This window comes from Nerophis lumbriciformis, linkage group LG02 (genome assembly GCF_033978685.3).
Source record: "Nerophis lumbriciformis linkage group LG02, RoL_Nlum_v2.1, whole genome shotgun sequence".
In the NCBI taxonomy this organism is placed as follows: Eukaryota; Metazoa; Chordata; class Actinopteri; order Syngnathiformes; family Syngnathidae; genus Nerophis; species Nerophis lumbriciformis.
Window position 1 is genome coordinate 42,824,856 of NC_084549.2, and position 16,924 is coordinate 42,841,779.

The 16,924-nt window shown below is 39.8% G+C and overlaps 1 protein-coding gene across 4 annotated transcripts in view; it reads right to left on the reverse strand.

Annotated features, from left to right (window-relative positions):
* ttc7a (tetratricopeptide repeat domain 7A) overlaps positions 1–16,924 on the reverse strand; it is a 132,806-nt gene that overhangs the window by 26,064 nt on the left and 89,818 nt on the right. For 3 of the 4 annotated variants that reach the window (XM_061963042.2, XM_061963050.2, XM_061963091.2), the window contains one exon: positions 16,368–16,570. The exons of the other annotated variant lie outside the window; for it this stretch is intronic. In XM_061963042.2, the coding sequence (XP_061819026.1) occupies positions 16,368–16,570 (203 nt within the window). The remainder of the gene's footprint in view (positions 1–16,367; positions 16,571–16,924) is intronic. 4 annotated transcript variants of the gene reach the window in all.

Sequence of the window (16,924 nt, forward strand, 5' to 3'; positions counted from 1 at the left end):
CTCCCTTCCACATAATACCTCTTCGGATTGTAAATAATCAAATGTAGACATTTTTTCTTATACTTTCTGATCTCTCTCTCTGTGTCCACTACTTGCTATACATATCCTACCAAGTCAGTCCTACACTGTTTCAATGTCCATTTCTCTGATGATGCAATTGTTGATGCTGATTGTTGATGACAGAAGTGTTGATACAACCAAACCTAACCCCCCCACCCCTTCTCCCGCCCCCCCGTCCTCCATATCCCTCACCCCGGATTGTAAATAATTCAATGTATATACCCTGATGATTATCTTGTGTGATGACTGTATTATGATGTTAGTATATATTTGATAGTATATATCTGTATCATGAATCAGTGGACCCCGACTTAAACAAGTTGAAAAACTTATTGGGGTGTTACCATTTAGTGGTCAATTGTACGGAATATGTACTGAACTGTGCAATCTACTAATAAAAGTTTCAATCAATCAATCAATCAACAACATAGCTGTAAAGCTGGCTTCACCTAAGGAAGGCACACGTGACATACACAGAGCCTAACCAGGCAGATTTGAATTGTTGTTTTGGGCAGTAGACAGGATCTTTGATCCAAGACACAACTTACATTTAACTAAAATGTTATTTTCTTTGTGCTCGACAAAAGAAAAGAAGTGAGAATATCTCATACTTGCCAACCCTCCCGAATTTCAATGCCTCTCCCTGGGACAACCATTCTCCCAAATTTCTCCCGATTTCCAGCCGGACTTAAGGCACGCCCCTCCAGGTCCATGCGGACCTGAGTGAGGACAGCCTGTCGTCACGTTCGCTTGGCCAACCAAAAAGTAACCACAGAACACTATACCGTATAGTTGTTCTGTGGTTACTTTTTTGTTGGCCAACGGTTTACGTTGTATTGCGCACCCCCCTCCCCTCCCCACACACACAGAGAGCGCAGAGGAAGAATCAGAAGCATGTCATTGCTTCCCTGCAATAAAACATGATCAGATCCTCAGTTTCTAGCTGATACTACATAAAAAATAACGTAAAATAATGCAGTAACGCATCATGTAGTAACGGTAACTGAGTTACTGAATATAAAAAATAACGCGTTAGATTACTAGTTACCGCCGAAACTAACGGCGTTACAGTAACGCGTTACTTTGTAACGCGTTATTCCCAACACTGGTCACCAACACGCATACCACTAAGCCACTGGTGCGTTTATGGCCACACAAAAAGTCGGACAACTCAAACACCACACAAAGTTACACTATGACTTCTCAGTCATACGTGTGCTTATTTTACTGTCATTTATTATTAATGTTAATTTATTGATATTAATCATGGAATGCTGTTACTAGAGAAAGTTCCAGGAATGCACACTTCATCCTATGCTTACATTTCATTGTGCAACATGAGGATGTTTAAGGGGAACTAAATGTGATCTCTGAAAGGGGTACAAATGATTTCCAAAGCAATTTCTTTTATTTTCATTACAAGTGGGCCAAATCACTAATATTACAATATAATCTCATGAAAATGACTCCTCTCATTTGAGTGTTATTATAAATGATTGGTTTGAGACAGGTGTGCTGCTGGTATTGCCACGTGTGATGTTGCTCACATGTGCTCCACTGAATGCTCAGGGAGTTTTTGTGTTTGCTCAGACACATGAATAATTAGAGGGAACATTGCTGTACACTACTTTGTATTAGAAATGGAAACAGCGGAGGATGCATGTGCATGTGTGAGCCAGTCTGCCCCACAAAGAGCATAGAGAAAAAGAAGGGGCTTATTGACTACATTGTCAGACTCGCGCAAAGCTCTTTTGGTAAATCCCTACCATATACGGAAAGATCCCCTGACAACACCAATGGGAAAAACGTCACAGTTGGGCAAATTCCAAACAGCTCATTTGGAGGAAGTATGAAGGAAGGCAAGATTCCATCCATTTTCTCCCGCTTGTCACTCTTGTTTTATAAATATCTCCGCCATTCCTCCATTGTTTGATTTAAATTTTTGGGACTTATGCAGATCCCAAACACGTAAAAACAGGTACCAATAGTTTAAAAAAAAATTGTTTTGCACATTAGGTCCCCTTTAAGAACTGGTTTAGCACCAGTATGGAATAATATGTAAATAATCCCCAACCCTGTTACTGTATATACTGTACAGAGGGAGATGAACTGTGGAGGATGTTGGAAGTGGGTCACATTGATTTCATAGCACTACACGTCAAAGTGCTGGGCTGTGTTTCATGATGAGCTACAGTACACCGTCACGACATACAAACTCGTGCCACATTCCACACACGTCAACTAAATCAAAACATAGACACATCATTGCATAAAGGCTGACATGGTGTGCAATCAACAATTTAGTCTGTGGGCTTCTAGCAAAGGACTACAACACTACCGTATTTTCCGCACTATAAGGCGCACCTAAAAACCACAAATTTTCTCAAAAGCTGACAGTGCGCCTTATAACCCGGTGCGCTTTATATATGGATTAATATTAAGATTCATTTTCATAAAGTTTCGGTCTCGCAACTTCGGTAAACAGCCGCCATCTTTTTTCCCGGTAGAACAGGAAGCGCTTCTTCTTCTACGCAAGCAACCGCCAAGGTAAGCACCCGCCCCCATAGAACAGGAAGCGCTTCTTCTTCTACTGTAAGCAACCACCCGCCCGCGTAGAAGAAGAAAAAGCGCGCGGATATTACCGTACGTTTCATTTCCTTTGTGTGTTTACATCTGTAAAGACCACAAAATGGCTCCTACTAAGCGACAGGGATCCGGTTCATGAAAAGACGCAATCTCTCCATCCGCACACGGATTACTATTTCACAGCAACTGATATTCCTGTGAACCGCACTGTGGATACAACGGGAGCACGTACGGTGAATATTCGCACCACAGGGAATGAGAAGTCATCCTTCACTGTGGTTCTAGCTTGCCATGCTAATGGCCAGAAACTTCCACCCATGGTGATATTCAAAAGGAAGACCTTGCCAAAAGAGACCTTTCCAGCCGGCGTCATCATAAAAGCTAACTCGAAGGGATGGATGAAGAAAAGATGAGCGAGTGGTTAAGGTAAGTTTAAGTTTACGCGAAGAGGCCGGGTGGCTTTTTTCACGCAGCTCTGTCCATGTTGATATACGATTCCATGCGCGCCCACATCACGCTGGTTTTAATATATTATTAAAGTTTGACTGACCTATCTGACTGTTTTTTTGACATTCCTTTAGCGCAGTTAGATGCGGCTTACAACACGGGGCGGCTTATAGGTGGACAAAGTTTTGAAATATGCCGTTCATTGAAGGCGCGGCTTATAACCCAGGGCGCCTTATGGTGCGGAAAATACGGTAATCATTAACAGCCCAAAACCATATACAGGCTTTCTTTACATCCCCACCCTCATTCTCATTGATCCAAAAATACCAGCAGCTGACCAGAGCTGCGAGTCTGATCACTGCACAAACACTCCCACAAGCTTGTGGACATGGCTGGTGCTAACATATACAGTAGCTATACAGAACATACTGTAGAGGTGTGCTGTAAACACAACACCACAGTGGCTGACACATTTATTTCTGTCAATTTTTCGACTCACACATCTTCTCTTCTCACATCTACCACCGCTTCCATGGAGAGATTTATAGCCACGTGACTTGCAAAGGTTTGAATTCAGCTTTGCTTGTAAATCAATACAGAAACAAAGTTGGAACAAGAATTGACATATTATACAATAATTATACACTTGCTGTGGAAACATGAAAGACAAATAAATACCGGTACTTTTTTCTTTTTTTTGTTACAACATAATGTTTGCATTTAGTGGATGCAGTTTGGTAAAACCACATTTTAAAAGATATATTAGTGTTTTTTATGTATCTACAGCTCTTCCTCTAACCTGACTCTCGCCAGATCCTTGTAGTTCGCTGAGATCCACACAAGGATCTGGGCTCGACGGCATTGCAAACTCCTTCAAGATAGCAAAAAATAGATGTGACGAAGCGACTGTTTGATTCACACAACAATGGCGGCACGCTGACATTGATTCTGCTATTGCAACTGTTTTGTCGAATCTATCGAATATTAATTCTTTAAAATATGAACAGAGAACTTTTCGCTCCGTTGTTATCCAATATGTCGGCTGTTCTGTTTTGGATTTCCAAGCATCGCTCTCATCAGCGTCATGGGTTGATTTTGATGTGAGTGGTTAAAGTAGCACGTCATTCAAGATAACGGACAAGTGGTTTATCCAATCACATACAATAATTTTTTTACAAGGCCCCGCCTTCTGACATACAAGTGCCAGATCCATGTGTGGAGCTCAGCGAACTACAAAGATCTGGCGAGAGTCAGGGTACTCTCCCTCTGGAGTGCTGGAGGACTTCAGGGGGTGTAGCATCTTGAAAAAAATGAAGAAAGTAGTATTAAACCTGCAATGTCAATTTCAATAACAGGAGTACCTCAACTTATGAGCTTAATATATATATATATATATATATATATATATATATATATATATATATGTATGTATATATATATATATATATATATATATATATATATATATATATATATATATATATATAAATAAAATAAATACTTGACTTTCAATGAATTCTAGCTATATATATATATATATATATATATATATATATATATATATATGCAGTATATATGTATTTTATTATATTTACATATATATATATATATATATATATATATATATATATAAATATATATATATATATATATATATATATATATATATATATATACATATAAATAAAATAAATACTTGAATTTCAGTGTTCATTTATTTACACATATACACACATAACACTCCTCTCTACTCATTGTTGTATTTGAAAGTGCAATGCTTTGCAGCCAGTAGCACAGCCTTTGAAGGAGCGTAGGTATGGGCAGTGTAATATTCTGGGTTGGAGTCAATAACCAGGCGAGGTGACAAAGTTACGTCTCTTTAATTCATACTGCAGAACCGACTCCCACACTTGCCGTCAGGGTGCGCAATACAACGTAAACCGTTGGTCAACCAAAAAGTAACCACAGAGCACTATAGTGTTGCCAATCAACTATCCCCCTTTTCCCATATTTCTGCACAATAACTCTGATATGGTAACACTGGGCAGGCAGTAGAACATCTGGAGTGATTTTTTGTCCAGAACATGTTTTGCTTTATTCATTATTGACATATTTCTTTTCACTTTATGTTGTGTATTTTTATGAGATTTCCAGTAAAAAATTTTTTATCAATTATTACACCCAAAATGTGGTTTTCTTTTACTCTTTCAATATCCGTCTTTGTCGTTGTGTTTGACTTTCTCTTCTGCTGTTACCGAATTGCATTATTTTAGTTTGACTGAGATTCAAAGATAGTCTGTCAAACCATGTTTTAAATTTATTAAGTTCTTCTGTTATTATTTGAATTATCTTCTGTGTATACTCTACTTAACAAAACGCAGACGTTGTGTCGTGTGTTTACCTGGCACAAGACGCTGTAATTGGTGGCTCTCCAGTGTTGAAACTAAACATTCACTTCTCATACTTGTCTTCTTTCCGGGTTCCGGAGAAAGCGATGTAAAATATTTCCTCATTTCTCTTGGGTGGACCAGCCCCATGTTGCACAACAGGACATTTTTTACACGTCAAAAAACTAACGAGGAAGCGCCGCAAAAACATAACATCAGCTCAAAGTTAGTAGTTGTCATGGCGCCCTGTAGTCACGTGACTGCCTTTTGACCAATCATTGAGGAGATCGCCTGTAACCGAGATGGCCATACTCTCTTAAAACACGACTCTGGTTTGAGATTGTCATTACTGTCACAAATGGTTGAAAAGTGTAGATAGATAGATAGATAGTGCTTTATTGATTCCTTCAGGAGAGTTCCCTCAGGAAAATTAAAAATTAGTTGTATTACAACTGAGTACGCTGCGACCCATATGGACCACAGCCGAAAAACAGATCTTTTTTGGCGGCCCTCTCGGGGGTGCTCACGGCCCAACAATAGGAATAACAATAAGAAACATTGCATTAGGCTGTGTTTCCTTGTGCTTTTTCAGCACTTACTAGAACAACATGAGAAAAACATCAGTAGAAGAGGATGCAAAATAACATTTTTGAGCCTAAAACAAGCCCACAAATCAGTAATTTCAATAATTTACAAGTTAAAAAGACAGGACAAAATCTCTTATTTGTATCACCAAAATATCACAGTATACACTGTATTAAACCATACCGAACCGCACCACTAATTTCTAGTTCTGACACTAAATATATGATCAGAGCATAAAACAAAATCCTACAAAATCTGGCAGATAACACAAAAAAAACAGCACCAATAATTATTTTGCTGTCAAAAATTTACTGACTTGAAACCCGACAAATGCTTTGCATAGAGTTCTTACTAAAATGAGATTATTTCAGTCGGACTAGGGAGGGCCAAGCTATTTCACATGACAGGAGGATCACTGTCCCACATTTTGAAAGCTCTTGCTATAAAAAGGATGAAAATATACATTAAATTACATAGAGTATTTTATATCCAAACATACAAATATACAGAGTTAATTATGTTTGAAACATGACCCAATTCAATCAATTAACCTTTCTAGTCAAGTTGCAAACCAAACCTTTTATGGTTGACATCTAAAAACAGAAAATAAAATGAGCCTAAGCTCCCACTTTATTCATATCCTGCTTGCTTTATCATGAAAGCCACAGTAGGAACAGACCATCTTTTTTCCTAGCCCTAATAACTCAGAGGTGAAAATATCTGGAGGATATTTAAGGCAAGTACTGTATGTACTTTTGCAGAATAATTGCCCACGAATCTCACCCAAGAATATAATCAGAATTCCCCTACAGGCAGAGCAAAATAAATGGGCCACTGGCACATAAAGTGTCCGCGGCAAATACAGTATGAAAATACATGAGGGAGCCTGAGCCATGAAGAAAACCAGCCACAGTGGGTTGTATTCTAGCAGGCTGATGCAAGCCATAAATAAGGGATGATGTCCCACACACTGTCCCACTTAGCTCCCCTCACAAAGCAAGGATGCAACAATTCAGCACACACATCCATTAGTATGTCTCCAATCTAATCCAAAATATGAAAGGGACTGTGAGCAGCAGCAGCTCTCATGGTTTATTAGTGCCCACAACAACATGAGACTTAATCCACACAAAAAAAAACACACACTGACCACATCTGCCCTGTGAAAGTCACAGACTGGGACACTGCCAGCTGGCTTTGTTTCAACATTTCACCTCTAGGGATTGGCTCTAGCACAGGCCAAATATGGAAGAGATGCAGCGACACGACGACACTTCTTAGCACACACACGCACACGCACCCACGCACACGCAGGCACATTAAAATGCACAATGGGGCAAATGCACTAGCCTTATGCGGTCACAGGATAGCCAGTGCTTATGTCAAAGAGATATCAGCAAACAAATCTATGGTCACTTTGGAGACAACTTGTATTTGTCTGTTGGAGGATGTGTTGAGTGGGTACAATCTTGAATTTGGAATACCCCTAACTCTTGTACCGTCATGATACAAGTCAAAGGTCACAAGGGTCATGGTTAATCCATGGATAATCTGCAGGACGGACTGGCAGTGGGACCAATGGACAGTGGGTGGGAGTGGGCAAGAGAGGATCTTTACAGAGTGGAAATGAGTAAGCGAGAGAAACTGAGAACAAAAAAGGGTCGTACATATCAAATAAGACAAGAGAGTGAAAGACAATCTTTCAATCAAATGTGTTGCTTTCTCCCACATGTTCTTTAGTTGTCTTAAATACAACACAAAGTTTCGCACAGACTCATTGAGTTGTGTCAGCTACCATCTAAATAAATTCGGACCGCTACAATAGATTTCCCGCTATCTCTTTGCCCCCATTCATAAAGACATTATAATGAGACTGTCAGTGAAGGTAGCTTGTCTTGACAACTCTGTACTGAAGCTGGCGGTATGCATCGCCACTTTTTAACACACATAATGGAGAATAAGAAGACATAGCAGAAGGGATCAGTGTTTCCAATTGAGTCAGTATGTTTCCATGCTCTAAATTAGTCTGATTTCTCAGGCTAATCAGACACGATCATCAGAGACATACAAAAAGGTCACTATTTGGTAAAATTGTTTGACTATTTACTGTTAATACAAACTGCATATTGAATTATTTTTATTTGCTGGTTTACATGTCAATAACTCAATGATTTGATGATTGGACGTTTAACTCTTACATCACAAAATCAAGTATGAATAACTTTGTTGTTGTGGATAATTCATACTTGCCAACCTTGAGACCTCTGATTTCGGGGGGTGGGGGGCGGGGCGGGGGCGTGGTTAAGAGGGGAGGAGTATATTTACAGCTAGGATTCACCAAGTCAAGTATTTCATATATATATATATATATATATATATATATATATATATATATATATATATATATATATAAATAAAAGAAATACTTGATTTCAGTGTTCATTTATTTACACATATACACACACATAACACTCATCTACTCATTGTTGAGTTAAGGGTTGAATTGTCCATCCTTGTTCTATTTGTCACTATTTTTCTAACCATGCTGAACACCCTCACTGATGATGCATTGCTGTGTGGCACGCAAAAAGTGCTTTCATCAAATGCACTAGATGGCAGTATTGTCCTGTTTAAGAGTGTCACAACATTGCTGTTTACGGCAGACGAACTGCTTTACGGTAGACAAAACGTGACTGCTGTTGTTGTGTGTTGTTGCCGCGCTGGGAGGACGTTAATGAAACTGCCTAAAAATAAACCCACATAAGAAACCAAGAACTCGCCCTCGATCATTCTACAGTTATAACATGATTGGGCAGGTACGCTGTTTATATAGTGTGCCTGAATTTCGGGAGATTTTCGGGAGAAAATTTGTCCCGGGAGGTTTTCGGGAGAGGTGCTGAATTTCGGGAGTCTCCCGGAAAATCCGGGAGGGTTGGCAAGTATGGGATGATTTGAATTATTAAGATTGATGCTGTCTTAAAGTCATGTGATCTTCCACTATTTATTATTGTTGTTTACTGACTACGACTTTTCTGGTCTTGTTGGAATATTTTAGAGATTTATTTTAGAAACACTGACTAAACACAATTAGGAGACAAGTGTAGTATACAGAATTTCCCGTCTTATTTAATATGACATTATGACAATAGAGTTGCACACTAGACTAGAACACATAATGATGGTGAACAGCTGTCATTGCTGCTGCCAGCTGATATAGATACAAATACACAGATGTCATCAGCAAACACTCGTTTAGTAAATGTTTAGTTATTTTTAACAATCGGTATTGATTTGAGGAGATTGATACCTACCTATGATAGTATAGTGTTCTGTAACATTTGGGTAGTCATTCATGACCTTATATATTATGATTATGCTAACAGAAAGTGGAATTAAAGTTTTGGCTTAAATACCAAAAAATACTTTGCAAACACTAACATTAAAAACAAATTCCCTCAATTTGAAATTAAGTATTTTTCATAATATGGACACTATGATACATCGCATTAAATGATCAGTTTTATAGAAGATGCTTTTATTATGAAAACATTTGGTGTACCGTATTTTTTCGGAGTATAAGTCGCACCGGAGTATAAGTCGCACCTGCCGAAAATGCATAATAAAAAAGGAAAAAAACATATATAAATCGCACTGGAGCCCGGCCAAACTATGAAAAAAAACTGTGACTTATAGTCCGAAAAATACGGTAATTGAAATATAATAAATGCATTTGTTATAACTAATATTTGAGCAATAGAGTAATAATATGTCTATGACATATGTAAAACCACTAAAACTCAGAATTGTGAGTTGGAACAGAAAACACCTACATTCACTTGAGTATTTTACGTAGCGGAGATAACAATAGGTTTAATTATTAAGACTCTTTTAATTGTCATGCACATGCAAAACGTGAAACCATGCCTGAGGGATAGTCGGTAGTGGGGGAGGGTGGCGATTGTGCAGTTAATAACATCAAAGCTTCCTCTGCATCTCTTTTCTTTTGTTAAATTGTTATGCAACATCTTGTTATGCAGCACAGCACTAGTGGCCTAAATGTAAAATTTCATAATTTTCTTTCCAGATACCTGCTGTGCTACTTTCACACTAAATTAGTAAACACACACACACAGTCACGCACGCACACACGTTATACTTGATGTTAAAAAGGCTGGACTTTTTAAACTTTTTTAAGCATGTAAACTTCACATTCGAAATCGAAGGTTCGACTCTATTGCAACATCGCTTTGTGGCGTTTCCATGCTCTCCCACATTCCAAAAACATTCATAGTTGAAAACTCTAATTGTTTAATTATGCGGACGTAAGTGTGAATGTTTTTGTTTTTTTTCTATATGGCAACCGCCAATACTTTTACCCAAAGTCAGCTATAGCCTACTGTAGGACTAGGGTTGGGCATCATTTGAATGTGGATGATTTCGGTTCCGATTCCTGCTCCTCGTTTCTATTCCGGTTTCAAACAATTCTCATTTATCGACCCGCTCACACTTGAATATAAATGTTCTAAAGTTTCTTTCCACAGCAGTACACATTCACAACAGTTTTACTTTATTTCTAAGAAGCTCATAAACAAAGATTTACACAAATCTTGTTTGTGCTTGAGATTCTGTAGTCTGTTCTGCTCAGGGTTTTATGCAGCCGTTTCTGATACAAATCATCCATGAGTGAAATTGTCCCATACTAATCACATGTATTAACTGTACATTTTGTATGTATTTATGATGAGTGCTACTGACGGTGTAACAATATCAATACTGTAATTAAACAAGTTACTGATTCTGCTTCATTACATACAGTTTTGGAAAAAAAAAGTCAGACGTACACAATACCTAAACAAACGCAAAAACTACTTTCTATTAGTTACTTAAATCCTTTGGCTTTTATCCTCAGTTCTCCTGTGTCAAGGGAATTGTTCCCTGAGTTAACAAAAAGGACAACAAAAAAGATTTAGAAAAATTATTAGTATCGATCGAATCACTCTAATATCTATGATATACTGACTGAACACTATGGGTTTACAGACCGACCAGTCTTCCCCTCCATGTTTCCCGGGCAGTGGTCGCTTAATAGCAACAGAGCAGCCCAACACTTTGTCGGTAAATCTGGCGACTTTCCAAATCCTTTTGGCGACTTTTTCATCTCTCCCAGGATGTTATGGTAAATGGTAAATGGGTTGCACTTGTATAGCGCTTTTCTACCTTTTTAAGGAACTCAAAGCGCTTGACACTATTTTCCACATTCACTCATTCACACACACACATTCACACACTGATGGCGGGAGCTGCCATGCACGGCGCTAACCAGGCCCATCAGGAGCAAGGGTGAAGTGTTTTGCTCAAGGACACAACGGACGTGACTAGGATGGTAGAAGGTAAGGATTGAACTAGTAACCCTCAGATTGCTGGCACGGCCACTCTCCCAACTTCGCCACGCCGTTATTCCTCTCTCCTATAGCGCCCATAGCAATAAATTAAGACAATGAGGTGATGACGTCATCTAGCGACTTCTTGCGACTTTTATGACAGCCATTAGCTTACTTTCCTTACTGAGTAGTTGGCAACACTGATCCTCTCGCTAAACTCTTATTCATTTGTTAATTTGCTGTTAACAACTGCTTACTTTCTGCTCTAACGCTCTTCCATTTGAACTTCTTGAACTTTACTAGCACTTATTTTTGTGTTGTTTCAAGCTAGTTTAGCATCCAGCTTAATGGTTAGCTTGGCGGTTAGCATGCCCGCGCCAGTTTGCGCTCCCTCTCTGTGGAACATGTTTAGCCTAATATAACATGTAAATAATATAGTTTATTTGCCACAATGGAGGTTTATTGACTTAAAAGAGTGGTTCCAAACTATGACTAAAGATGGAGAGTAAGCTGCTTAGCCATCTCTGTGGCTGCTTCTTCCAGTCTGCGGACTGAAGCATCCAAAATAGGAATCCACGTTTGTTTGGATGGTCCTGGGAGAATCGGGATGTAACACCATGCTCTATGTCCAACCCTACTCTCGGGCCTAAAAGTGTATAACGGCCTTATTTGAGTGTTACTTCAGGATACCATTGTCCATGCTGCGAGCCTCCCTACTGCTGATTGGTGCAGCAAATGTCAAAGTGAACCCCGTAATATCCCACACAAACATCGTGTCCTACTCAACTTGTCCTACTAAACATAACTTTGTTTTTCCAATAATTGGAACAAAGAAATTGAGTGTGAAAGATAGTGCTGAGAAGAAGTGGATGATGTACCCGTACACTAAAGTCATGTCCAATCTCTACAAAATCTCAATAAAATTTGAATCTGACTCATGGTCAACAAACTACTAATAACCAATGCTTTAGCAGTCGCAACATTAAATCTGTCACAATTACGACTCTTGCTGGCCTACTGCCTTTGGTAATGGCACCATTCCCAAATTATGTGGGCTCTATTGATAACCTCACTAACGACTTTAATGATGCCCTGCGCAACGCCATTGATAGTATAGTACTGCTAAAGCTAAAAATGGCCCCTAAAAGATGTACTCCTTGGTTTACAGAAGAAATCAAAGCTCTTGAACTATCATGTAGAAAGCTAGAACGCAAATGACGTGCGATTAAACTTGAGGTTATCCATCAAGCATGGAGTGATAGTTTAATAACTTATAAACGCGCGTTACCTTACCTAAAACTAACTACTACTCCAATCTCATCAACCTCAATAAAATCGATCCTAAATATTTGTTCAGTACAATAGCATCGCTAACCCTACAAAGGACTCCCCCAAGTAGCTCCACCCACTCGGTTGATGACTTTATGAAATTCTTTACGAAGGGGAACATTATCACCAGACCTATGTAAGCGTCAATATATACCTTGATGTTGCAGAAAAAAGACCATATATTTTTTTAACCGATTTCCGAACTCTAAATGGTTGAATTTTGGCAAATTAAACGCCTTTCTAATATTCGCTCTCGGAGGGATGACGTCACAACGTGGTGTCACATCGGGAAGCAATCCGCCATTTTCTCAAACACCGAGTCAAATCAGCTCTGTTATTTTCCGTTTTTTCGACTGTTTTCCGTACCTTGGAGACATCATGCCTTGTCGGTGTGTTGTCGGAGGGTGTAACAACACGAACAGGGACGGATTCAAGTTGCACCAGAGATGCGAAAGTGGCAAGAAATTGGACGTTTGTTCCGCACACTTTACCGACGAAAGCTATGCTACGACAGCGATGGCAAGAATGTGTGGATATCCTGCGACACTCAAAGCAGATGCATTTCCAACGATAAAGTCAAAGAAATCTGCCGCCAGACCCCCATTGAATCTGCCGGAGTGTGTGAGCAATTCAAGGACAAAGGCCCTCGGTAGCACGGCAAGCAATGGCGGCAGTTTGTTCCCGCAGGCGAGCGAGCTAAACCCCTTATCGACCCTAGCTTCCCTGGCCTGCTGACATCAACTCCAACACTGGACAGATCAGCTTTCAGGAAAAGAGCGCGGATGAGGGTATGTCTACAGAATATATTAATTTATGAAAATTGGGCTGTCTGCACTCTCAAAGTGCATGTTGTTGCCAAATGTATTTCATATGCTGTAAACCTAGTTCATAGTTGTTAGTTTCCTTTAATGCCAAACAAACACATACCAATCGTTGGTTAGAAGGCGATCGCCGAATTCGTCCTCGCTTTCTCCCGTGTCGCTGGCTGTCGTGTCGTTTTCGTTTGCATACGGTTCAAACCGATATGGCTCAATAGCTTCAGTTTCTTCTTCAATTTCGTTTTCGCTACCTGCCTCCACACTACAACCATCCGTTTCAATACATTCGTAATCTGTTGAATCGCTTAAGCCGCTGAAATCCGAGTCTGAATCCGAGCTAATGTCGCTATAGCTTGCTGTTCTTTCCACCATGTTTGTTTGTGTTGGCTTCACTATGTGACGTCACAGAAAAATGGACGGGTGTTTATAACGATGGTTAAAATCAGGCACTTTGAAGCTTTTTTTTAGGGATATTGCGTGATGGGTAAAATTTTGAAAAAAAATTCGAAAAATATAATAAGCCACTGGGAACTGATTTTTAATGGTTTTAACCATTTGTAACATGTAACCATTCTGGGTTCTATTAACACTGATACGAATATATGTACGACGGATAATGCCCTCCAAAATAATCTCTCTCTTTTTGAAGAAATAACATTGGAGGAACTCCTGCGACTTGTAAATGGGACAAAACAAACAACATCTTTACTTGACCCACTTATCAAGGAGCTGTTTGTAATATTAGGACCATCAGTGTTAAATATTATTAACTTATCACTTTCCTCTGGTACTGTTCTGCTGGCATTCAAAAAAGCGGTTATTCATCCTCTGTCAAAAAGACCCAACCTTGATCCTGACCTCCCGGTAAACTACTGGCTGATGTCCCACCTTCTTTTTATCTCGAAAATCCTATAAAAATTGTTGCACAGCAGCTAAGAACACTTAGCGTCTAACAATCTTTGTGAACCCTTTCAGTCTGGTTTCAGGGCAAATCACTTTATTAAGACTGAACCCGCAAAAGTGAATAATGATCTATTGCTAAGTATAGAGGCTAATGCGTCATCTATGTTGCTGCTACTAGATCTTGCCGCTGCTTTCGTTACCGTCGATCATAACATTTTATTAGAACCTATCAAAACACGTATTGGTATGTCAGGCTTACCCTTTTCTTGGTTTTACTCCTATCTTACTGACAGGATGCAGTGCGTCTCCCATAACAATGTGACATCAGAGTATGTTAAGGTAACATGCAGAGTTCCACAGGGTTCGGTTCTTGGCCCTGCACTCTTCAGCATCTACATGGTGCCGCTTGGTGACATCATACGCAAATACGATGTTAGCTTTCACTGTTATGCTGATGACACCCAACTCTACATGCCCCTAAAGCTGACTAACACGCCGGATTGTAGTCAGCTGGAGGCGTGTCTAAATGAAATTAAACAATGGATGTACAGCAAGGTTTTGCATCTTAACGCTAAGAAAACGGAAATGCTGATTATCGGTCCTGTTCGACACGGCACCTTTTTAATAATATCACCTTAACATCTGACAAAAAAACGATTACACAAAGCGACTTTGTACAGAATCTTGTTATTATCTTCCACCCAACTCTCTCATTTGAGTCACTTATTAAGAGCGTTACTAAAACAGCCCTCTTTCATCTCTGTAATATCGCTAAAATTCGTTCCATTTTGTCCACCACCGACACTGAGATCATTATTCATACGTTCACTACTTCTTGTCTCGATTACTGTAACATATTATTTTCAGGTCTCCCTATGTCTAGCATTAAAAGATTACAATTGGTACAAAATGCGTCTGCTAGACTTTTGACAAGAACAAGAAAGTTTGATCATGTTACGCCTATACTGGCTCACCTGCACTGGCTTCCTGTGCACTTAAGATGCGACTTTAAGGTTTTACTACTTATGTATAAAATACTAAACGGTCTAGGTCCATCCTATCTTGCTGATTGTATTGTACCATATGTCCCGGCCAGAAATCTGCGTTCAAAGAACTCTGGCTTATTAGTAATTCCCAGAGCCCAAAAAAAGTCTGCAGGCTTTAGAGAGTTTTTTATTCAGGCTCCAGTACTCTGGAATGCTCTACCGGTAACGGTTAGAGATGCTACCTCGGTAGAAGCATTTAAGTCCCATCTTCAAACTCATTTGTGTACTCTAGCCTTTAAATAACCCCTTTTTTAGACCAGTTGATCTGCTGTCTGTTTTTTTCTGCTCTGCCTTCCATTATCAGGTGACCACAGGTCAGCCTCCACGGAGGACGCGCTAGCTGTTCAAAGTCGGGACCCAGGATGGACCACTCCTCTTTGCATCAGTTGGTGACATCTCTACGCTGCTGACTTGTCTCCATTCAAGACGATCCCCTGCTGGCCTCTCAATGGACTGGTCTTTCACATGAAGTCGGGACCCTTATGCGTCAGTCGGTGACGTCTTTGCGCCCCGACGCGTCTACATGCAAGAGGATCCCCTGCTGACCCCACTATTCTTAAGTGTATTTTTATGCCAAAAACCAATACAACAAGCACACTGTAGCTGACATACTATTTGGTGTATACTGTGTACCCAGGTAAGTATGATGGGCCTCAGCCATTTGAAAACTCCAGTGTATGTCTCAGTGTATCCATAAATGATGTGTGTGTCGAAACAGCAGTACATAAATCAATATGTGCTTAATTTTTCCATTGTGAGACTGTTATAGGGTTATACTATTTCTATTTTATATTATTGATTTTAAAACATCTTGTGGTTGCTCACCATGTACACCAGTATGCGCTCCCCAGTAGGATGGATGGCCAGAGCTTCATCGTAGAGACTTTTAGCTTCATCTATTTGACCTCGGAGTTCACCTAGGCGGCCCCGCTGGAGCAACACAGAGTGTGAGTTGGGGTAGAGTGAGCTGGCCTCTGCTATGCAAAACTGGGCTTCCTTCAGTCGGCCATCCTCCATGAACAGCTCCCCTGTAGCAATTTATGCATGGATGAAAAGAGTTATGATAAAGTCTTAACTACAGCCTAGGTTTGCAGCAGCATGTTGAACTAGAAACAGAGAAACAATGTTACACAACCACTCACAGACACAAATTAGAGGGCCGATATAAAGTTTGGGAACTCATGGAACTCCTGCTTAAAAAGGCCTGTCACATACTAAAACGGCCTTCACCCCGCCTCCAGGAAGAAGAGAAAAAACCTAGACACTAACTTAGGCACACATATAAAGTCATGCCTGCAAGTTTGACACAGTCCAATGAGATTCAGATGTGGTTGATTGGAGGATCCTTCCATGACGCCGCGCCACAGCACATAAGCCCTTAA